This window comes from Hypanus sabinus, chromosome 9, assembly GCF_030144855.1.
Source record: "Hypanus sabinus isolate sHypSab1 chromosome 9, sHypSab1.hap1, whole genome shotgun sequence".
In the NCBI taxonomy this organism is placed as follows: domain Eukaryota; kingdom Metazoa; phylum Chordata; class Chondrichthyes; order Myliobatiformes; family Dasyatidae; genus Hypanus; species Hypanus sabinus.
In genome coordinates, this window is record NC_082714.1 from 7,435,544 (window position 1) to 7,460,345 (window position 24,802).

General features: G+C 44.5%; 1 protein-coding gene across 6 annotated transcripts in view; it reads right to left on the reverse strand.

Annotated features, from left to right (window-relative positions):
• Window positions 1-9,041: 9,041 nt before the first annotated feature.
• LOC132399070 (parvalbumin, thymic CPV3-like) overlaps window positions 9,042-24,802 on the reverse strand; it is a 44,296-nt gene continuing 28,535 nt past the window's right edge. For all 6 annotated transcript variants that reach the window (XM_059979010.1, XM_059979011.1, XM_059979009.1 and 3 more), the window contains 2 exons: window positions 14,946-15,055; window positions 9,042-9,302 (listed from right to left, as the gene is read on the reverse strand). In XM_059979010.1, the coding sequence (XP_059834993.1) occupies window positions 9,277-9,302; window positions 14,946-15,055 (136 nt within the window). In that variant the 3' untranslated portion in view covers window positions 9,042-9,276. The remainder of the gene's footprint in view (window positions 9,303-14,945; window positions 15,056-24,802) is intronic.

The following is a 24,802-nucleotide window of genomic DNA, read 5'->3' on the forward strand; positions in this document are numbered from 1 at the left end:
TCACACAGACAGCACATACAGTCACCCACAGTACATACAGACACACACATAACATACAGTCACACAGACAGCACATACAGTCACCCACAGTATGTACAGACACACACATAACATACAGTCACACAGACAGCACATACAGTCACCCACAGTACGTACAGACACACACATAACATACAGTCACACAGACAGCACATACAGTCACCCACAGCACATACAGACACACACATAACATACAGTCACACAGACAGCACATACAGTCACCCACAGTACATACAGACACACACATAACATACAGTCACACAGACAGCACATACAGTCACCCACAGTACATACAGTCACAAAATAATATTAGCACAATTCCTTGGCTGGAAGATGCAGGTTGACATATAGAATGAGATGCATGTTTATGACAGACAGTTACATGTTACTGGCATTATTACAATAAAACAAAACGTTTGTCTGAATATCACACACAATGCTGGAGGAACTCAGCAGGTCAGGCAGCAGCTATGAAGATGAATAAGCAGCTGATGTTTCTGGAAGAGAGCCTTCTTCAGGATTGGAAAGGAAGGGGGAAGAAGCCAGATTAAAAAGGAGGGAGGGAGGGGAAAGAGGAATAGCTGGAAGGTGATAAGTGAAGATAGGTGAGTAGGAAAGGTAAAGGCTGGAGAGGAGAGTGGACCATAGGAGAAAGGGAAGGAGGACGAAGATGTCAGTCACATAAGAATAAGAAAGAAGCCAGAGTGGGGAATAGAAGAAGAGGGAAGGGGAGCAATTTTTTTACTGGAAGGAGAAATTGATACTCATGCCTTCAGGTTGCAGGCTAGCCAGATGGCATGACCTGAGGACGGACTCGTCGTGGCACAAGAAGAGCCCATGGACAGACATGTTGAAAAGGGAAAGGGAATCAGAATTAATATGTTTGGCCACCGGGAAGTTCCACTTCTGGCAGATGGAGTGAAGGTTCTCCCCCAGTTTATATCGGGTTTCACCAATGTAAAGGAGGATGCACCGGGAGCACCGGACACAATAAACAACCCCAGCAGGTTTGCTGGTGAAGTGTTGCCTCACCTGGAAGGACTGTTTGGGGTCCTGAATGGAGGTGAGGGAGGAGGTGTATAAATATGTGTAATTGTTATGTGAGATTGGCTGATGAGGATAACAGTGGATATAAAAGCCTGGTATGTTCACGGGAAAACTATAGATTGTTCTGATTGGCTGCATCATCGTCTGGTATGGGGTGGGGGAGGTTTGGGGGGCAGTTACTGCACAGGATCGAAATAAGCTGCAGAGAGTTGTAAACTTAGTCAGCGCCATCATGGGCTCTCTGTAGGATCCAAGACATCTTCAAGGAGTGAGGCTTCAGAAAGATGCCACCCATTATTAAGGACCCCACCACCCACGACATGCTCTCTTCTCATTGTTACCATCAGGAAGGAAGTACAGGCGCACACTCAGCAATTCAGGAACAGCTTTCCCCCCTCTGTCATCTGAGATTTCTGAATGGACATTGAACACTACCTCCCTCACTACTTTTTATAATTTCTGTTTTTACACTACTTATTTTAATTTAACTATTTAATATACATATATATACTGTACTTACAGTAATTTGGGCAGATGGGGCTTGTCAGCCGTGGCCGGCAGCTCCTCTAGGAGAAGGAAAACTCTGACCTCAAACCTCCGCTGCCTTGCAGCTACACCCTCTCATGGGGAAGAATCAGGAGTAAAATCCCTAGGGAAAAATCTGGAGCAGGAATCCTTAAGTCAGTCCTATCTTGAGTTCAATATTGACTGGCAACTCTTGGGATGCTGCGGGTACCAAACTTTATCAGTCTCTGCATTGTTTTGGGTTTAACAGAGCTTGCTACACAGGCAACAGCTTTCTCTCCATATCGTACTGCCCAGGCTTGCGTACCTAGACAGTCAGGATGCAATATCTGTGGTCAGCTCTGACCGACGGCCGTCCTCACCCTCACGGCTGAGACAGTGTTTTTCTATATCTATCATGCATTGCATTGGGCTACTGCTGCAAAGTTAACAAATGTGATTCTGAAGGTGGCTTTGCAAAGCTGCAGATAAGCAATTCCAAACTGGTACAGGGAAATTATGGGTCTGGCAAAAGCAAAGTGAGTGAGAACCATCTTTGTGAAAATTGTATTCAAATATCATGTTCATTTTAACTTCCTTCCAATTTACATAACTTGGGAAATGGAGCTGCAATAGTCATTCACCCAACATGACCTTATTGTAGCTCAGCTCCAGCTGGTGTGCAAAGGGATTAAACATTTACAACGCACCATGCGTGGAATAGATGTCAATTGATCAGAATTTCAAAGCTGCTTTCTCCAAGTTTATCATGAAAATCAAATGTAACCTTGTTCTTGCAATTCTCCCTCTGTATAATGATCAAATTCTCAAACTGAGATTGAAGATTCATCATTATCATCATTATGTGTCGTGTCGTATGACATGGGCGATTTTCCGTCTTTCTGTGACCATGATTGTCCTTGGGAAATTTTTCTGCTTAAGTGGTATGTCACTGCTTTCTTCAGGGCAGTGTCATCACAAGGCAAGTGACCCCGTCTGTTATCAATACTCTTCAGAGATTGTCTGCCTGGTGTCAATGGTGGCATAACCAGGAATTGTGATCTGCACCAGCTGCTCATACGACCATCCACCACCTGCCCCCACGGGCTCATGTGACCCTGATCGGGGGGAAGGTGTTATGCAGGTGCTACACCTTGTCCAAGAGTGAACTGCAGGCTAGCAGAGGAAAGGAACACACACAAAATTCTGGAGGAACTCAGCAGATCAAGCAGCATCTATAGAAGGAAATAAACTGTGGGCCTTTTGGGTGGAGGTCTAATGGATGCCCTTGCCCATTCCCTCCATAGATGCTGCCTGATTGTTAAGTTCCCCCAGCGCTCTGTGTGTTGTCTGTAAGGAGTTTGTATGTTCTCCCCATGACTGTGTGGTTTCCTCCCTGTCCAAAGACGTATGGGTTAGTGAGTTATGGGCATGCTACACTGGTGATGGGAACATGCAGATACTTATGGCTGCCCCAGCACAACTCAGAATGTGCAGGTCTGAAGCAATGTATTTCACTGTGTGCTTTGATGTTTTAACATACAGTTGATAAATAAAGTTAATTTTTATCTTTTGACATTTATCCTGCCAGAATGGTGATGACTGAGTAACTTGCTTGTCAATCACACCCTCATAGGTGAGTAAGATTGACTTTATGCTCATACAGTACTGTGCAAAAGTCTTGCGCACATATATAAAGCTACAGTTCCTGAGACTTTTGCACAGTACTGGAGTAAATTTATGTATTACGCTGTACTGTTGCTGCAAAAAAAAACTCCACAAATTTCGTGACATATGTGAGTGACGATAAACCTGATTCTGATATGGGTCTCTGTTGTGGACTGAGAGTGGGAAGGGGGCAGGGAGAAGGGATTCATGGTTGGAAGAAGGAGGAGGGAGAGGGAAGCACCAGAGAGACATTCTGTAATGATCAATAAAACAATTGTTTGGAATCAAATAACCTTGCCTAGTGTCTCAGGGCTGGGTGTGTCTGTACCCTCACCTTCCCCTGCCCCTGGCTCTTCTCCTCTTTCACCTGGCCTATACCCCTCCTGCAGTCATATATGTGCCTAAGACTTTTGCACAGAACTGTATTTTTATGTGGCTACCCTCTGCTTCCTATATTTTTCTGAGGAAATTTCCCCAGTTTTATTGACAGAGGTTGCCACAGTTTGTTGCCCTGCTTTTTAAGTAGATTGTTTAGCAACCAAGTAAAAGACTTTCATTTTAGTTCAGTAACTCCACCATGGACGGTCCCAAGCCTGGCTGTGAAAGTAGGAGGGTTGGGCATGGGGGTAGCAACCCCATCCTGTGAAAACCAGAACTACAGAAACACCAGTGGACCTCGTCCCTGGGAGAGGAAGGATCTTCAATGATAGGCTGCACCTGGGGGCAATCTGAAAGACTGGTCCAGGACAGAGGACTCTGGTGAGCTGCTCTCAGCAGCCTTGGTCCCAGAAGGGATGATGGACTTAAGGACAAGAAGACTCTAGTTCAACAAATGACCTTATTTTGACAAGAGAGTAACGCGTTTCATGGTGTAATACACACAAAATGCTGGAGGAACTCAGCAGGTCAGGCAAACTCTATGGAAAAGAGTAAGCAGTTGATGTTTTGGGCTGAGACACATCTTCAGGACTGGAAAGGGAGGGGCAAGATACCAGAATAAAAAGGTGAGGGGAAGGGAAGGAGGATAGCTAGAGGGTGATAGGTGAAGCCAGGTGGGTGGGAAAGGTAAAGGACCAGAGAGGAAGGAGTCTGATAGGAGAGGAGAGTGGACCATCAGAGGAGGGGACCCGGGGGAGGTGATAGGCAGTCAAGAGGTAAGAGGCCAGGGTGAGGAATTGTACAAGAAGGAAGGGGAAGAGAATTTATTTACTGGAAGGAGAAATCAATAATCATGCCATCAAGTTGGAGGCTACCCAGACAGAATATAAGGTGTTGCTCCTCCACAATCGGACCCCAAAGCTTGATTAGAAGCCCAGGAGTTGAAGCAAGCTGGAGACAGAAGGCCTGCTCTGGAGTTGGAGGACTGTCCATATGTGTGGGAGGATGGGAGGGAGGGAAAGGGCTGATTTTGCTTGTTGTATCTGCCTTGTCCTGGTGAACATGGTGGGTATGCCACATTGACATGGAACGCATGGCAGAAGTCCTTGGTTGTTAATGTAAGTGAAGCATTTCTCTATGTTTTAATATGCTTGTAATAAATACACTTCATTCCACTTTATTACGTACCTTCTGTACCTAGCAAAGTGGCCAGTGTGTGTATTTGTGAAGCCCATCTACTTTAGGGTTTGAAGTGGTATGTGTTCAGAGATGCTCTTCTGTATACCACCTGGTTTTCCGAGTGATTGTCGCCTTCCTGTCAGCGTGAACCAGTCAGCCATTCTCCTTTGACCTTTCTCATTAGCAAGGTGTTTTTCCCCACGGAACTACCACTCAATGGATGTTTTTTATTTTTTTTTTGCACCATTCTCTGTAAACTTTAGAGTCTGTTGTGTGTGAAAATCCCAGGAGATCAGCAATTTCCAAGATACACAAACCACCCCATCCTGCACCAGTAATTATTCCCTGGCCAAAGTCACTTAGATCACATTTCTTACCCATTCTGATGTTTGGTCTGAGCGACAATTGAACCTCATGACCATGCCTGTGTGCTTTAATGCATTGAGCTGCTGCAACAGGATTAACTGATTAGATATTTGCATTAATGAGTGGGTGTACCTAATAAAGTGGCCAGTGAATCAATCTGGATCTGAATAGAGTTGGGGTGGTTGTGGAAGGCAAGCAAACCAGTCACTTAAAACAGTCTTCATTAACATTTGTTCATGCTTAGAGTAGAAGCCAGAAGCCAACTTTAAAATAATTATTTTCAGTGGAATATGGGATAAAGAACAGTTAATTTGTGGCATGAATTGGGATTGAGGCTATGTAACCGGGTCATTGCTATGTCAACTTGGTAAAGCTAGTTTCTATGTTATGAGAAAAGGTTAAAATTAAATTCTTGTGATACAAAACTACTCTCCTGAAGGACAAATATAGATAAAGCTGGATTTTTATGGGAGCAGCATTATGTAAAGGCATGGTGATTACACAATGGTTAAATCAAAGTTCAAAGTTCAAAAAGTAAGTTTATTTTCAAAGTACATGTATATCACCATATACAACCCTGAGGTTCATTTCCTTGTGGGTATACTCAATAAATCCATACTAGAATATGAACCATAATAGAATGAATGACAGACCGTCCAACTTGGGTGTTCAACCAGTGTGCAAAAGACAACAAACTGTGCAAGTACAAGAAAGAAAGATATAATAACAATGAATAAATAAGCAATGAACTTAGTGAACATGAGATGAAGAGTCATTGAAAGTGAGTCCATGGATTGAGGGAACAGTTCATTGATGGGGTGAGTGAAGTTAAATCAAGTTATCACCTCTGGTTCAAGAGCCTGATGGTTGAGGGGGGTAATAACTATCCCTGAACCTGGTTGTGTGGGTCCTGAGGCTCCTGTACCTCCTTCCTGATGGCAACAGTGAGAAGAAAGCATGATCTGAGTGGTGGGGGTTCCGGTCTTCCTGCAATAAAGCTCCTTGTAGATGTGCTCAGTGGTGGGAAGGGCTTTACCTGTGATGGACTGAACCGTATCAGCTACTTTGTGTACCACCAGACTAGTAATCCAGAAATTTAAATTATCATCCAGATACCGGCTGAGTACTCCTTATCCAAAATGCCTGCGGCTGGAAATGTTTCGCAGTTAGTATTTTTTCAGATTTGGAATATATATTGAGATAGCTCAGGATTGCTATAATTTTCGATTCTGAATTTATGTGCTACCAGTAAACAGTTCTCGTCTTACACTCACCCATCACACATGTGTACTTAACAGTAAAAATTATTAGATGCCATTAATATAATGAAAATCCAATATGTGCAGCACAGCAACATCGGGAGAATACCTGAATCAGCTGTTGAACAATGGCAGGCTTACAGTCTCTACCTACGATACAGCGTTTGATTAACAGGGTACAGTACACTGCATCTGTATTTGCCTTTATTTTAGATTTTATGTAAGGTATAAAACAATCAGCATTGTTCCAGTGTTAGATTTTCACTAGCAACAACCTTTGCAAACTCAATGAATTTCTCTTCTGTTTCGTGATCAGCAGATCTTTTCGATTTTTTTATTTCTTTAAAAATTTAATGTCGTACCTTTTGTTAAATTTCTGCAACCAGCCTGATGAATAATCATAATTACCTTCAATTTTCAGCTCTTTGTGAGGTTTTCCATAAGATGCAGTCTTTTATTGACTCTTTTATGGTTCTTGGATTAACTATGAATGCCCACAAGGAAATGAATCTCAGGATTGCATTTAGTGACATATATGTACTTTGATAATACATTTACTTTAGAAGTTTAGATCTTTGCTTGTTTCATGATCAGCATACTGTTAGATGCCATATGTTCACTCCAGTGCTGATGAATCCACTCTTTCAATACACGTTCGAGATCTTCATTTTTCACTTTCTGCAGTGTTTTTCGATTTTGCATTAACTTCTGTTCATTACATATGTGAGATCACTCCTCAGAACTGTCTGTGGTGCACAGAGACCTTCCAGTGTCTTGTGGAACCTTCCCAGTGCCTTCTGGAATTTTCCATTTGTAACATCAGCACTCAAAAAATTTTGGATTTTGAATTTTCGGATAAGGGGCACTTGGCCTGCACTGGAATCTAATACCATAAGACAGAGGAGCAGAAATAAGCCATTTGGCCTGTCGAGTCTGCTCTGCCATTCCATCACGGCTGATTTATTTTCCCTCTCAATCCATTCTTTGACCTTTGACACCCTGACTAATCAAGAACCTGTCAACCTCTGCTTTTAAAATGCCCAATAACGTGAGCTCCCAGCAGTCTGTGGCAATGAATTCCACAGATTCCCGTCCCTCTGGCTAAAACAGTTCCTCCTCATCTCTGTTGACTCAGGCACAGGAGATTCTGCAGATGCTGCACACTCAGAGCAACACAGAATTAATGGAGGAACTCAGCAGATCAGAGATGATCTGTGGAGGCGAATATACATTTCAGGAAGAGGCAAGTTTTTTTTATTTATTGGTGGGTGTGTGGAACGCCATGTTAGGGATGGGGTTAGAGGCAGGTACGTTAGGGACACTTAAGAACTCTTAGATAGGCACATGGATGAAATAGAAATGGAGGGCTATAGAGAAGAGTTAGATTGATTTTTGGGGGGGGGGGTATTAAAGAGTTGGCACAACATCGTGGGCTGAAGAGCCTATACCGTGCTGTAATGTTCTATGGTCTATAATCTGAAATTTTGAAAAAAGGCCTGTAAAAAATCCCCATCAATTCAGGGGTGGAAAACTCTCAAGCTAATCCGGTCCAGAGTCTGCCATGCATGGTCTCAAGCCCAATTGCAAAAGGGGGAGCATAGAGCATGGGGCTGGCAACCACCTTCCGTAAAAACCCAGCACTACAGAAGAGCCAACAGAAGCTCCGAAGACACCATCCCTGGGAGAGGAAGGATCTTTGAAAAAGGGCTACACTGGGGACAACTTGAAAGACGGGCCCAGGACAAAGAACTCTGATGAGCTACTGTCAGCAGCTACGTCTTTGGCTCGGCATCAGAACCAGAACCAGAACCAGATTTATCCTCACTGAAGCTCCAAAGACCTGGTCCCTGGGAGAAGAAGAATCTTTGCCTAGAAGACGTATGAATGTGTGGTGAAAGCAGCAAGTCCCTGGGAGCCACAGGGCTGATCAACTTTTTATGGGCCAGGAATAGAAGGATGTCCCTTTAGAATTGTGGTGAGGGGGGATTTCTTTAGCCAGAGGGTGGTGAATATGTGGAATGATTGTCTTGACCAAGTCATTGGGTATATTTAAAGCAGAGTTTAAAGTTGATATAATTGATATAAGTTGATAGAGTTTAAATATTTAAAGTTGATAGGTTCTTGATTAGTCAGGGCACCAAAGTTACGGGAGAAGACAGAAGAATGGGGTTGAGTGAGATAGTAAATCAGCCATTATGGAATGCTGCAGCAGATTCGATGGACCAAATGGCCTAATTCTGTTCCCATGTCTTATGGAATAACAAGGAAGTGTTCATGGACTGTTCAGAAATCTGATGGCAGAGGGGAAGAAGCTGTTGCTAAGATGTTGAGTGTGGGTTTAAGAGGGTGAGTCTTCAAGGCCATGTCTCCTCATGACCTTGGGCATGGGCAAGTAAAATTGGGCTTGCCAGGAAGGCATAAAAATCCCCAAAAATGGTTTTCATAACTTGAGATCTTTGAAACCTCATAATAATAATAATAATAATAATAATAATAATAATAATAATAATAATAATAATAATAATAATATATTCAAAATTCTGCTCAATGCCACAGGGATCAGAATAATCTTAGCAGGAACAAACTAAAAAGACATTTGGATAAAAGGCAAGTTTTCTTTTTATTATTGATTACAATCTTCTAAAGACAATCTTCCCTTAGAGAGCATGCATTACTCAAATCGTGGGCTACCTCTGAATCTCTGAGTGCTGCTACAATCCCTTCATCACAACAGAAAAGTGTTGTTCATGCTGTAGTCACGAAAACAGTTGCTTTGTATTTAATGTACCCTTGCCTTCAAATGCCAGAAGCAACGCCATCCTGGGGGTTGGGGGATCTATGACATTACTAGGTCAACAAATTCTGTAAAAGAAAATTGCTCATTAGACATTCTGTCAGTCCCATGTATAAGGGGTTGTCAAATCTTAAAACACATTCGACTTCATACATTAAAACAAAATGGGAGAAGGAAGGAGGGATAATTATATCTGAGGAAGAATGGACAACAATATGGAGGTATCAATGGAAGTGTACCAATTCACAGAAATGGAGGGAGTTTGGATGTAAAAACTTGATAAGATATTTTATTACACCCTCTCAGAAAACCCATTATGACAGTAAGCTCCCTGTTTGCTGGAGAAATTGTGGAAATCAAAATGCAAATTATTATCATATTTTTTGGGACTGCCCTGTTATCAAAAACTATTGGAGGGGGATACACAATGCCCTATAAGACATCTTTAAATGAGAAATACCCTTGGAGAGTAAGACCATATATTTTGGATATATACCTCAAGAATGGTTGAAAAGAGATAAATATTTAATGAATATACTGTTAGTGGCTGGTAAAAATACTTACTAGGAAATGGTTATTACAGGAGAGCCCAACTTTAAATACATGGATGGAAATTACAAAGGACATTTACAAAATGGAGAAGATAACAGCATCTGTTAATCATAAGCTGGAACAATTTGATTCATACTGGGAAAAATGGTTTAACTATATAGTGCCTCATAGGCCTGATTTTATTCTCACAAATCAATGGATCTGTTGTAAAAAAAAAAGATCACTCCCTACTTGTACATAGTTTTTTCCTTTTGCTTGTTTTTTCTTTCCACGCTTTTCTATAAGTGTATACCTCAGATAAATACTATGTGGAGATTTGTGATATATATGATTATATGATATATATGTACAGTGTCTGAAATACATCTTATGGAAATGTTTGTTTGATGAACTTCAATAAAAGATAAATTACAAAAAAAAAAGACATTCTGTCAGTTCATTAATACATGCATTTAGACAACATCAATACAAAGAACAGAACAGGAAACTGTGTTGCAGCTTTATAAAGTTCAGGTTGCCCCGTTATAGGAAGGATGTTGAGGCTTTGGCGAGGGTGCGGAAGAATTGCTTGGATTAGAGAGCATGTGATATAACAAAAGTTTGGACAAACTAGGGTTGTTTTCTCTGGAGCAATGGAGGCTGAGGGAGATCTGACAGAGGTTGATAGCATTATGAAAGAGATAGGTAGAGTAGACAGACAATATTTTTTCCAGGGGTTGAATTGTCTAATACCAGAGGCCATACATTTGAAGTGAGAGTTAAGGTAATTTCAAAGGAGATGTGAGGAGCAAGTTTAAAAAAAGTACAGACAGTTGTGGGTGTCTGGAATGTGCTGCTCGGGGTGATGGGAGAGCCAGATACATCAGGGAATTTCAAGAGATGTCTAGAGTTTGTACCTTTATCTTATACAGGAGTTTGGATGGTGAGACCTAATTTGGAATATTGTGTGCAGTCCTGGTCACCTTGCTAGGAACGATATCAATAAGATTGAAAAATTTTGGAGAATATTTAGAAGGACGTTGCCAGGAACTGAGGACCCAAGTTTTAGGGGAAAAGTTGAAAAGGATAGGACTTTATTTTCTGGAGCATAGGAGAATGAAGGGAGATTTGATAGAGGTAGACAAAGTTACAGCAGATATACGGTAGTTAGAGTAAATGCAAGCTGGCTTTTTCCACTGAGGTTGGGTAAGACTAGAATTAAAGGTAATAGGTTATGGGTGAAAGGTGAAATGTTTAAGGAGAACATGAGGGGACACCTGATCAGGTGTCAGATCTCTCAGTGGGAGAGGATTTTGGAGATAGTGATCACAATTGTAAGTCCTTTACCATAGCACTGGAGAGCGATATGAACAGACAAGATAGGAAGGTGTTTAATTGGAGTAAGGGGAAATATGAGGCTATCAGGCAGGAACTTGGAAGCATAAATTGGGAACAGATGTTCTCAGGGAAATGTACAGAAGAAATGTGGCAAATGTTCAGGGGATATTTGCGTGGGGTTCTGCATAGGTACATTCCAATGAGACAGGGAAGTTATGGTAGGGTACAGGAACTGTGGTGTATAAAGACTTTTGTAAATCTCGTCAAGAAGGAAAGAAGAGCTTCCGAAAGGTTCAAAAAAACTAGGTAATGTTAGAGATCTAGAAGATTATAGGGCTAGCAGGAAGGAGTTTAAGGAGGAAATTAGGAGAGCCAGGAGGGGCCATGAGAAGGCCTTGGTGGACAGGATTAAGGAAAACCCCAAGGCATTCTACAAGTATGTGAAGAGCAAGAGGATAAGACGTGAGAGAATAGGACCAATCAAGTGTCGCAGTGGAAAAGTGTGTATGGAACCGGAGGAGATAGCAGAGGTACTTAATGAGTACTTTGCTTCAGTATTCACTACGGAAAAGGATCTTGGCAATTGTAGGGATAACTTACAGTGGACTGAAAAGCATGAGCATGTAGATATTAAGAAAGAGGATGTGATGGAACTTTTGGAAAGCATCAAGTTGGATAAGTCACCGGGACCGGACGGGATGTACCCCAGGCTTCTGTGGGAAGCGAGGGAGGAGATTGCTGAGCTTCTGGCAATGATCTTTGCATAATCAATGAGGACGGGAGAGGTTCCAGAGGATTGGAGGGTTGTGAATGTTGTTTCATTATTCAAGAAAGGGAGTAGAGATAGCCCAGAAAATTATAGACCAGTGAGTCTTACTTCAGTGGTTGGTAAGTTGATGGAGAAGATCCAGAGAGGCAGGATTTATGAACATTTGGAGAGGCATAATATGATTAGGAATAGTCAGCATGGCTTTGTAAAGGGCAGGTCATGCCTTACGAGCCTGATTGAATTTTTTGAGGATGTGACTAAACAGATTGATGAAGGTAGAGCAATAGATGTAGTGTATATGGATTTCAGCAAGGCATTTGGTAAGGTACCCCATGCAAGGCTTATTGAGAAAGTAAGGAGGCATGGGATCCAAGGGGACATTGTTTTGTAGATCCAGAACTGCCTTGCCCACAGAAGGCAAAGAATGTTTGTAGACGGGTTCTATTCTGCATGGAGGCTGGTGACCTGTGGTGTGCATCAGAGATCTGTTCTGGGACCCTTACTCTTTGTGATTTTTATAAATGACCTGGATGAGGAAGTGGAGGGATGGATTAGTAAATTTGCTGATGATACAAAGGCTGGGGATGTTGTGGATAGTGTGGAGGGCTGTTAGAAGTTACAGCGGGACAATGATAGGATGCAAAACTGGGCTGAGAAGTGGCAGATGGAGTTCAACCCAGATAAGTGTGAGGTGGTTCATTTTGGTAAGTCAAATATGATGGCAGAATATAGTATTAATGGTTAGACTCTTGGCAGTGTGGAGGATCAGAGGGATCTTGGGGTCTGAGTCCATAGGGCACTCAAAGCTGTTACGCAGGTTGACTCTACGGTTAAGAAGGTGTATGGTGTATTGGCCTTCATCAATCGTGGGATTGAGTTTAGGAGCCGAGAGGTAATGTTGCATCTATGCAAGACCCTGGTCAGACCCCACTTGGAGTACTGTGCTCAGTTCTGATCGCCTCACTACAGGAAGGACATGGAAACCATAGGAAGGGTGCAGAGGAGACAAGGATGTTGCCTGGATTGGGGAGCATGCCTTATAAGTATAGGTTGAGTGAACTCTGCCTTTTCTCCTTGGAGCGACGGAGGATGAGAGGTGACCTGATAGAGGTGTACAAGATGATGAGAGGCATTGATCGTGTGGATAGTCAGAGGCTTTTTCCCCAGGGCTGAAATGGGATAGTACGAGACGGCACAGGTTTAAAGTGCTTGGAAGTAGGTACAGAGGAGATGTCAGGGGTAAGTTTTTTTTTAAACGTGGAGAGTGGTGAGAGTGTGGAATGGGCTGCCAGCGGCAGTGGTGGAGGCAGATACGATAGGGTTTTTAAGAGACTCCTGGACAGTACATGGAACTCAGGAAAATAGAGGGCTATGGAAAACCCTGGGTAATTTCTAAGGTAAGGACATGTTCGACACAGCTTTGTGGGCAGAAGGGTCTGCATTATGCTGCAGGTTTTCTATGTTTCTGTAAACTTCTTGATTTCTGTGATTGTGGAACGAGCTGCCAGCAGAAGTCGTGGATATGGGTTCAATTTCAACACTAAAGATTAATTTTGGTAGGTACAGAGGGCAACGGTTCAATTCAGGTCTGTGGGTGGGACTTGGCAGAACAATCATCTGGCACGGTTTAGATGGGCTGAAGGGCCTGTTTCTATGCTGCAGTGCTCTGTGACTCTGACTCTATGGCTGCAGGGGTTTCCTCCCACATCTGGGTAGGGAGATTAATTTGACATTGTAAATCACCTCTGCTGTACAGGTGAGTGTCAGAGTCCGGGGTGGGGGGTGTCAGAATCTGGGGTGGGGATGGGGTGTCAGAGTCCGGGGTGGGGGGGGGGTGTCAGAGTCCAGCAGGGGAGGGGGTCAGAATTTGGAGAGGGTGTCAGAATCCAGAGGTGGAAGGGAGGGGTCAGGATCTGGAGGGAGAGGGGGGCCAGAATCCGGAGAGGGGGGTCAGAATCCAGAGAGGGAAGGGAGGGGTCAGGTTCTGGAGGGAGAGGGGAGCCAGAATCCGGAGAGGGGGTCAGAATCCAGAGAGGGAAGGGAGGGGTCAGGATCTGGAGGGAGAGGGGGGCCAGAATCCGGAGAGGGCGGTTAGAATGCAGGGGAAGGGAGGGGTCAGGATCTGGAGGGAGAGGGGGGCCAGAATCCGGAGAGGGGGTCAGAATCCAGAGAGGGAAGGGAGCGGTCAGGATTTGGAGGGAGAGGGGGGCCAGAATCCGGAGAGGGCGGTCAGAATGCAGAGGGGGAAGGGAGCGGTCAGGATTTGGAGGGAGAGGGGGGCCAGAATCCGGAGAGGGGGTCAGAATGCAGAGGGGGAAGGGAGCGGTCAGGATATGGAGGGAGTTAATGAGAACGTTGGGAAAACACAATGGGATTATTTTACTGTTAAACTTGATGGTCAACCAGGACCCCGGGGCCAAATAGTTTGCTTCAGAGGGCTCACAGGCCCCCTCAGTCCATGGCATAAAAACTGGGAACTTCCTGCTCTAACTAAATGCTGCAGTCACTATCTATCCCTCAGACAAGTTCAAGAATTAATTAGAGATTACAGGTGAAGATTAGCTTTATTTGTCGTCGCAGCCTACGGTGTAATGCTTTATGTTGGGGATGTACTAGGGGCAGCCCACAAGTGTCACCACACTTCCAGCGCCGACATAGCGTGCCCGCATCCCACTAACCGTGACCCATTTGTGTCGGGGACAGCCGGCAACTGCGGCCATGTTCCGGTGCCGATGCAGCACGCCTGCAAATCCCCAGCTGTCCATAAAGAGTTTGTACATTCTCCCACATGGGCTTCCTCCAGGTGCTCGGGTTTCCTCCCACATTACCAGTTAGTAGGTTAATTGGTGATTGTAAATGGTCCTTGATTAGGCTAGGGTTAATCGGGGGGTTGCTGGGTGGCTGGTTCGAGAGCCGGATCCGCACTGTATCTCAATAAAGAACACACAAACTCCTTACAGACAGCTGCAGGAACTGAACCACGCTTGCTGGCGCTGTGAGGCGTTATAACTCATGTGCTACCGTGCTGTACTGTGATTAAAATCAGTAGTTCTGCAAAGGGTTACCAACTTACCATCAGCCCCAAGCCTCCCATCTCCATCTTTGTCGCCTCCAGCCATAAAAATTTTGGTCTCGTTGTCACTTAGGACTCTCGCCCCGGCAGAGAACCGTTGCAGGAAGTATCTACGGGGGAAAAAAAGAAACTTTGCCTTGGCAATTACACACAATGTGCTGGAGGAGCTCAGCAGGTCAGGCAGCAGCTGTGGACGGGAATAAACAGTGGCCATTTTGGGGGAATGGAGGAAGGTGATGGGTGAAACTGAGAGAGAGGGAGGGGTGAAATAAAGAGCTGAGAAGTTGATTGGTGAAAGAGGTAAAGGGCTGGAGGGGGGGGGGGGTGGAATCTGATAGGAGGGAACAGAAGACCATGGAAGAAAGGGAAGGGGGAGGAGCACCAGAGGGAGATAGATGATGGACAGGTCAGGAGATATGGTGAGGGAGGGAAACAAGCTTATGCAATACCTCCTGCATCTATTGCTTTAGCAAATGAGGTTAGCCTGTTTTTTAACCAATTCTACCAGGGAGGGTCCCAGACCCAGCTGCAAAAGGAGGAGTGTTGGGCCCGTAAATCCCAGAGCTACTGAAGTGCCAACAGAAGCTCACAAGGCCTCATCCCTGGCAGAGGAAAGCCTGGCTCAGGACGGGGGACTCTGGTGAGCTGCTGTTGTCTACTTATGTCCCAGTAGGGGGATAGACAGTAAGTTGTTTTAAATATCCCTCAGCCCTGTCCCTGCCACAAATATATCTAACCCAATCCGTGAATTATAAAATACTTAGTGATAATAATATCTGCTCTTATTGATAAATCAAAGTAAAATGATAATTTTGTCCTCTATTTGTTCGAAAATGATGGAATCCGATAGATCATTGTAATTGTTTTAATTAATTCTGACATTACTCTTTCACAAAACTATAAGTGATTGAAAGAGAAGCAACACACAAAGTGCTGGAGGAACTCAGCAGGTCAGGCAGCATCTGTGGAGAGGAACAATTAGTTGACATTTTGGACCAAGACCCTTCATGAAGTCTGGAAAGGAAAGGGGCAGAAGCCAGAGCTGATGAAGGGTCTCAGCCTGAATTGTTGACTGTTTATTCCTCTCCATAGATGCCGCCCGACTTGCCAAGCTCCTCCAGCATTTTCTGTGTGTTGCTCCAGATTACCAACATCTGCAGAATCTCTAATTTATTTATCTTTTATTCAGTGAGGAGCAGGCCCTACCAGCCCAGCGAACCGCACTGCCCAGTACCCCACCTATTCATCCCTTGCCTAATCACAGGACAATTTACAATGACCAGTTAACCTACTAACCGGTGTGCCTTTGGACTGTGGGAGGAAACCGGAGCATCCGGAGGAAACCCACGCAGTTCACTGGGAGAATGTACAAACTCCTTACAGGTGACGCCAGTATTGAACTCTGAACTCCTGAGCTGTAATTGTGTCACATTAACCGCTATGCTACCATGGCACCCATATGTTTACAATATGACTGTTACTCTGTTTTCTAAGAGTAACAATGCTGCCTCCCTTTGCTTCCAAATATTGATCCATACAAGTATCAAATCTGAAGATAGCAAGACAGAGAGATCGGTTGCTTAAGGAGACTAATTGGATCAGGCAGGTCACAGTGTGTGGGAGCAGAGGAATGACACTGGAACTGAATTAACTATGTGTTAGAATACAACTGTGAGGAGAAGTTGTGAGACTGGTTTCATTTCTTTGGAACACAGGAGACCAAAGGGAGATTTAATTTGTGGAACACAGAATTATAAGCGGCCAAGAAAGGGTCAATAAAAACAGATCGTCTGGTACTAGAGTCGGTAACTAAGGGAACAAATTTAAGTCAACGGTTTACAAATTAGAGCGGAATTAAGAAAAATAAAAGTGCTTTTACTGAACCAAAACACTCAAAATGCTGAAGTAGCTCAGGAGGTCAGGCAGCATCTAGGGAGGGAAGTAAACAGTCGACTTCACGGGACTTCTGATGCCAATTGCATCGGAATGCAGGCACAGGTTACCATGCTCGTCTGAGACTAGATAAAGGATTTTGGCTTGAAACGTTGACTGTTTATTCTCTCGATGGATGCAGCATGGCCTGCTGAGTTCCTCCAGCATTTTGTGTGTGTTGCTCAAGATTTCCAGCAGCTGCAGAATCTCATGTTTCTGTTTAACTCACTCACGAGTCTGAAAAGTTGCGTAGGAGGCATAAACCATCACACGATTCCAAAGTTCCTAATGAGCTTTTGAAGGGCTGGATGACAGACCAAGATCTGACTGGTAAAGGTGTCAAAGTTTATAGGGATAAGGCAGGAGAATGGGGTTAAGAGAGAAGGTAAGTCAGCCATTATTGAATGGTGGAGCAAACTCGATGGGCCAAATGGTCCTGATTCCGATCCTGTGTCTTATGGTCCAACTGGGAAGGTGGTAACCAAAGTTTAATTTCCACTGGCAAGGTGGGATAGAGATGCATCTCTACCAAAGGAGGTGCAAGCCACTCTTTCCCTCTGCTAGCCTGTAGGTCACCCTGGGCAAGGTGTGGCACCTGATTAGCCCCTGATCAGGGTCACGTGAAGCCACGGGAGCAGGTGGTGGATGGTCCTACGAGCAACTGGTGCAGATCACTAGTCCTGGTTATACGACCATTGACATCAGGTAAAAAATCTCTGAAGAGTATTGATAATGGCTGGAGCCACCCGTCTTGTGCCCAGAAGAAGGCAATGGTAAACCACTTCTGTAGAAAAAATTTGCCAAGAACAATCATGGTCCTAGTAAGACCAAGATTGCCCACATCGTACGATACGGCTCAGGGTGATGATGATGATGCACTTCCACTGTCACGGACACAATGGTCCTCTTTCTATTCTGTAACATTCCGTCAATCAGTGACTGGTAGACAGGTGAGTTGTGGAACATGTCACTAACAAACTGCAGCTGAGCTGAGCTGGGGGGAAAGGAAAGTTTGTGGATGATTCTAAAGAAGTCTCATATAGAATGGGTTGGGATAAGTCTCCATACTGTATATAAAGAGCACACCTTGTGAGGAAAGGTCAAGCGAATTAGGGTTTTTCTCTTTGGAGCAAAGGAGGATGAGAGATTTTTTAATAGAGGTGTATAAGAGGCATAGAGGGAGTGGACAGCCAGCTTCTTTTTCCCAGGCAGGAAATGGCTAATACAAGGGGGCATCATTTTAAGGTAAATGGAAGAAAGTATGGGGGGTGTCAGAAGTATGTTTTTACATGGAGAGTGGTGAGTGCGTGGAACATGCAACCAGGGGTGGTGGTAGAGACAGATATGTTAGGAATATTTAGGAGACTCATAGGTAGGCACAAAAATAGGCTATGTGGGTGGGATGTGTTAGGTCGATCTTGGGAGTAGGTTAAAGGATCAACAAAATTTCATGGACTGAAGGACTGTACTGCTCCATTTATTCAGACATGGCGTTGTCCCAATTATTGTGTCCAGAGGTTATCTCCGATTCGTCCCATCAAGGATCCCCTACCACTTGGGTCATGCCCTCTTCTCATTGCTGCCATCAGGAAGATGTTGTTATTACCCCTCAACTATCAGGTTTTTGAACCAAAGAGGGTAACTTCACTCACCTCACCACTGAACTACTCCCACAACCAACGGATTCACTTTCAAGGACTCTTCATCTCATGATCTCAATAGTTATTTTTTAAAATTTATTCTCATTATTTGTTTTTCTTTTCTTCTGTACTTGCAGAGTTTGTTGTCTTTTGCACATTGGTTGTTTGTCCACCCTGTTGGTTGTGATCTTTCATTAATTCTATTGTTGTTCTTGGATTTACTGAGTATGCAAGAAAATTAATATTTGGGTTGTGTTTGGTGACATTTATGCAGTTTGATAATAAATTTACTTTGAACTTTGAGGATATTTAGCTCTATGCTAAGCAGGATGGCATCTGCCAAGGGGAGCCATTACTGCAGTGTAGTTGAGTTTGGTGTTTTCTGTTTGTTGGAGGTGGATAACTAAATATCTGACAGAACATTGCTGTCATGCTGGAAAGTTGCTGGCTAAGGGCAGATAAGGGATTGAAGGGAGAGTTAGCTGCTGATATGTTTTCTGTCTCCAATCTCTCCTTTGGAATACCCCATACCCAGCGTTTGGGGTTGGAGTGATGGATGACCATTGTGGAGCAGGCTCACAGGAGAGTCTACAATATTATTCTCCAGAAATCATTTGTTTGTTATGTGCCACATCATATGACTTAGTCAGTCATGTTCTTTCTGTGACCAGGATTGTTCTTGGCAAATTTTTCCACAGAAGTGGTTTGCCATTGCCTTCTGGGTAGTGTCTTTACAAGACGGGTGACCCCAGCCATTACTAATACTCTTCCGAAATAAACAACTTAACAGAGAGGACTACAGACCAGTGAGCCTTACATTAATGGTGGGTAAAGTTGCTGGAGGAACTTCTGAGAGACAGGATCCGCTCGGCTTTGTGCGAGTTAAGTTGGGTTTCGTGAGGCAGGTTGTATTTGTGGAAACACAGACTTTGTAGAGAGACTTAGACAGGGAGAAGGGGCAAAGAAGTGGGAGATGGAAGGAAGCGTTGGGAAGAATATGAACAGGAATAAAGGAGTTTACAATTTTCTAAATGGGGAGAAAATTCAGAAATCAGAGGTGCAAAGGGACTTGGGAATACTCGTGGGATTTTCTAAAGGTTACCTTGCAGATCGAGTTGGTGGTGAGGAAGGCAAATGCCATGTTGGCATTCATTTTGAGAGGATCAGAATATGAAAGCAAGGATGTAACATTGAGTCTTTACAAGGTTTTGGTTAGACTGCACTTGGACTATTGTGAGCAGATTTGAGCCGCTAATGTAACAAAAGATATGCTGGCATTGGAGAGGGTCCAGGATGTTCCTGAGAATGATTCCAGGAATGAAAAGGTTAAGGAATGAGGAGTGTTTGATGGAGTTGGGCCTGTACTTGATGGACTTTAGAAGAATGAATGGCAAATTCAACTTTAAGTTCAAGTTCAGTTGTCATTCAACCATACATAAATACCCACAAATACAGCCAAATGAAACCATGTTACTCCACAGCCAAGGTACAAAACATAATACCAATGTATATTGGTACTACGGTACATATAGCATAAGGTACATATAGCACATACAAGACAGCAAGCATACATAAGATATCAGTGAGATAGAGTCATATAAGAACTATTGAATATTGAAAGGCTTAGATAGAGTGGATACGGAGAGGATGTTTCTTATGGTGGGAGAGTCTAGGATCAGTGGGCACAGCCTTAGATAAGAGGGATGTCCATTTAGAAGGGAGGCGAGGAGGAATTTCTTTAGCCAGAGGTGGTGATTCTGTGGGATTCATTGCCACAGACAGCTGTGGAGGCCAAGTTATTGAGTACATTTAAAACAGAGGTTGATAGGATCTTGGTTAGTCAGGTGTCAAAATTATGAAGAGAAGACAGGAGAATGGGATTGAGAGGGGATAATAAATCAGCCATGATGCAATGGTGGAGCAAACTTGATGGGCTGAATGGCCCGATTCTGCTCCTGTGTCTCATGGACAACTGCGTTCTTTGAAGAGGTGATCGAAAAGATTGACGTGAGTAGGGTAGTAGACATCATCCACATGGACTTCAGCAAAACTTCTGACAAGGTCTGACTTGGTAAGCTAGTCAGGAAGTGCTCCAGGGTGAGCGAGTTCATTGAATGCAAAATGAGTTGATGGAAGGAACGAGGAGGATGGTAGTGGCAGGTGGTTCCCTGTGGGAGACCTGTGACCAGTGAGACTGGTAATGGATCCCCTGTTGTTTGTCATATATATTGCACATCTGCATGAAAATGTAGGTGGCATGTTTAGTAAGCTTGCAGATGATATCACAATTGGTAGCTAGTAAAGAGCAAAGAAGGGTATCTAAGGTTACAACAGGGTCTCGGTCAATTGAGAAAGCGGATAACTATTGAATGAATTAACAGGAGTATGAGGGGGGACTTCTTCATTCAGAAGGCAGTGAGAGTATAGAATGAGCTGCCAGCACAAATGATGAAAGCAGGTTTGACTGAAGTTTGAATAAGTATGTGGATGGGTTGGAATATCGAGGCCTATGGTCCAGGTGTAAATTGATAACACTTGGCAAAGGATCAGGCAGCATGGACTAGATGGGCTGAATAGCCTGGTTTCTGTGCTGGACAGTGGAACTGAACTCAGACAAGTGCAAAATGATGCAATTAGTGAAGGACAGGACTTACAGTGAACGACAGGGCCCTGTGGAGTTTTGTAAAATAGAGAAGCAAGAAATACAAATACTTAGTTCCTGAATAATGGTGACACAGGTAGACAGGGTGCTGAAGAAAGCATTTGGCATGCCTCCCTTCATCAGTCTGGGCAAAGGTACAAGAGTTAGAATATGGTGTTATAACTGTATTCCTCTCAAAGTCCAACCCTACTCCCCCGCCGTGAGAGGTGGAAATGGCTGTCCAGCAGGGCTCTGTGAAGCTGTAGAAGCCACAGTGGATGCAAAGGATTGTAGAAACACTGATGAGCTCCAACCATACCATCGACACGATGGAGACCGGAGGTCATCGATAACCTACGCTCCACTGGGAACTAAGGACCCAAGAAGAAGCTGTTACAGTTGTATACGACATTAATGAAACCACACCTGGAATATTGCGTGCTGCTCGGGTCACCGTATTGTAGGAAAGATTTGATTAAGCTAGAGAGAATGAAGAATAGATTCACAAGGAGGTCACCAGGACTGGAGACTAAACTCTAAGAAGAGATTGGACAGGCAGTGACTGTTTTCTGTGAAACACAGGAAGCTGAGGACTGACTTTAGACTCAGACAGGGAGCCCAACCTTTTTCATGCCTGACCGCTACCATTAACCGAGGGGTCCGTGAACCCCAGATTGGGAACTCCTACTTTTGAGTTTATGGAAATCATGAGGGGCACTGGATAATATAGATGGACCCAGTCTTTTATCCCCCGACAGGAGAGTCATTATCTAGTAGGCTTACCTCACGAGATGAGAGGGGAAAGGTTTAAAGAGGTTTTAAACACAGAGGGTGGGGAGTATATGGAATGTGCTGCCAGAGGAAGTGGTTGAGGCAGGCACAGTAACAGCTTCTAAAGAAAACATTATTTTGTTGAGGTATAATGCAGAATAGGTCCTTTCAGCTCTTGGAGCGTTGCCACCCAGTAACCCCCCGATTTAACCCTAGCCTAATCGCAGGGCAATTTACAATGACCAATTAACCCTTACCAACCATTTCGTCTTCCGACTGTGGAAGTCTTTGGACTCTACGCGGTCACGGGGAGAACATACAAACTCATTACAGACAGTGGCAGGAATTGAACCCAGGTCACTGGTACTGTAAAGCGTTGCGCTATCGTCCCACTACCAAAAAGACAATTGCAGAGATACATGGATAGAAAAGGTTTAGAGGGATGTGGGCGAAACGTCTGCAGTGGGGTTTAGCCTAGATGAGACAACTTGGTCAGCATGCATGGTTTGAGCTGGTCGGGTTAGTCCGGTTTCCGTGCTGTGTGACTCTACGAGACGGAGTCGGAGCTGACTGAAGGATTGGTCCTTGCTGCGGCACCTAGAGTCACTCGCTCAAAGGGCAAACAAAATACAATAATCGATTGGAAGAACGGTGGAGGGAAACAAGCAGTACGCCAAAAAGGTAACGCAACGGTAAAGAACCTGCATTTCTATAGCACCCTGCAATGTACCTCCAAATCAGCACATCCAATTTAGTGCTTTAAAATGTTATTGTAACGTGCAGTCCATCTGAATCAAAGTAAATTTATCATCAAAGTACATACATGTCACCATATGCTACCCTGAGGTTCCCTTTCTTACAGGCATTTACAGGAAAAGAAATACCATAGAATTTATATTTTTAAGAATGTCTTTTGTGCTTTGGTTTATTTATTTATGTATAGCCTTTCATAAATTCTATGTTCACAAATAGTGCAAATATTATATATACAGTATATATACACACAGTGTGTATATAATAATACTTGCACAATTTGTCTTTTAATATATAACTAATACGGGAACATTAGTTGCAGAGTGGTTGAAGGTGAGTCTGTAGGTTGTGGAATCAGCTCATTGTCGAGGTGAGTGAAGTCGCAGCAGTGCAACAGGTAGAGCTGCTGCCAGAGACCAGATCAGGGTCCAATCCCGACCTCGAGTGCTGCCCGTGTGGAGTTTGTGACCCTGTGGGTTCCTCCCACATCCCAACAGCATGCAAGTTGGCAGGATCAGTGGCTGCTGTAAATGAGTGACAGAATCTGGGGAGACTGTGGGGAGAATCGTGGGATTTATGTTGGATTAGTATAAATGGGCGGTTATCGGTAGGCGGAGACTGAATGGGTGAAAGGACGTGCTTTGACTGAACAACTCCCATGGCAGTCATAGGAGATAGTGATGCTGGTTGAGACATGGACGTTAAAAGAGAGTAACTTCATTTGTCACGTGTACATCAAAACGTGCAGTGGAGTTTTTGTCTGAATCAAATCAGCGAGGATTGCTCTGGGGCAGCCTGCAAGTGTCACCACACTTCCAGCCCACAACTTGGTAACCCGGACCTGTATGTCTTTGGGATGTGGGAGGAAGCTTCTCACCCCAGGCCCCCAGGTCTCATCACGTATGAGGCAGCTGTAGTATTATACTGTTCGCTTTTTAAACTCGTGTCACATACAGGTGTGAGACAGAGCGTGATACATACTGTGCTGTGCACCTTGATCTGGGGGAACATTGATTCCTTTGTTATATTTATCTGCACGTTTGAATGACAAGAAACTGAATTTGAGGAAAGCCACGCTGTCGCAGGGAGACACCGTGGGAACTGGTGATCACTAGCCCTGTAATGGCGACACTACTCCACTGTCCCACCCCTAACTGACCCAGGGTACCAGGAGGAACCGTGCTACCGTCTCCAATGGGTTAGAGGGCTTCACGTGAGGGACCCACAGCACTTCTGCCATAGTGACATTCCCTCAGGACCTCCGGAACCTTATCAACCTGAAACCAGAACTCAGAGGGCAGGTGACCTTCGGGGACCAGGGCGAGTACCCATGAAGTGGGCATTGATTGGGTGAATGCAGGCAGGCCTCTTCTCCTACAAGGTTGGGTGAGATGAGGACTAGAGGTCATAGGCTAAGGGGGAAAGGTGAAATATTTAAGGGGAACCTGAGGGGGAATTTCGTCGCTCAAAGTGATGTGAGTGTGGAACGAGGTGCCAGAGGAAAGTTCAATTGCAATACAAGAGAAATTTGGCTAATTACATGAACTGGGTGGGGGTGGGGAGGGGGTGGTGGTGGAGAGAGGATATGGTCCGGGTACTGGGGGTGGGGGGAGGTGGAGAGAGGATATGGTCTGGGTACTGGGGGTGGGGGGTGTGGAGAGAGTATATGGTCAGGGTACAGGGGGTGGGGGGTGTGGAGAGAGGATATGGTCCGGGAACAGGGGGTGGAGGGTGTGGAGAGAGGATATGGTCTGGGTACCGGGGGTGGGGTTAGTGCAGAGAGGATATGGTCTGGGTACTGGGGGTGGGGAGATGGAAAGAGTATATGGTCCAGGTATTGGGGGTGGGGGGGGGGGGAGGTGGAGAGAGGATATGGTCTGGGTACTGGGGGTGGGGGGTGGAGTGAGGATATGGTCAGGGGTACCGGGGGTGGGGGTTGTGGAGAGAGGATATGGTCCGGGTACCAAAGGGTGGGGGGGGGTGAGATGGAGAGAGGATATGGTCCAGATACAGGGCTGGGGGGTGGACAGAGGATATGGTCCGGGAACTGGGGGTGGGGGTGGTGGATAGAGGATATGGTCCAGGTACTGGGGGTGGGGTGGGTAGAAAGGATATGGTTT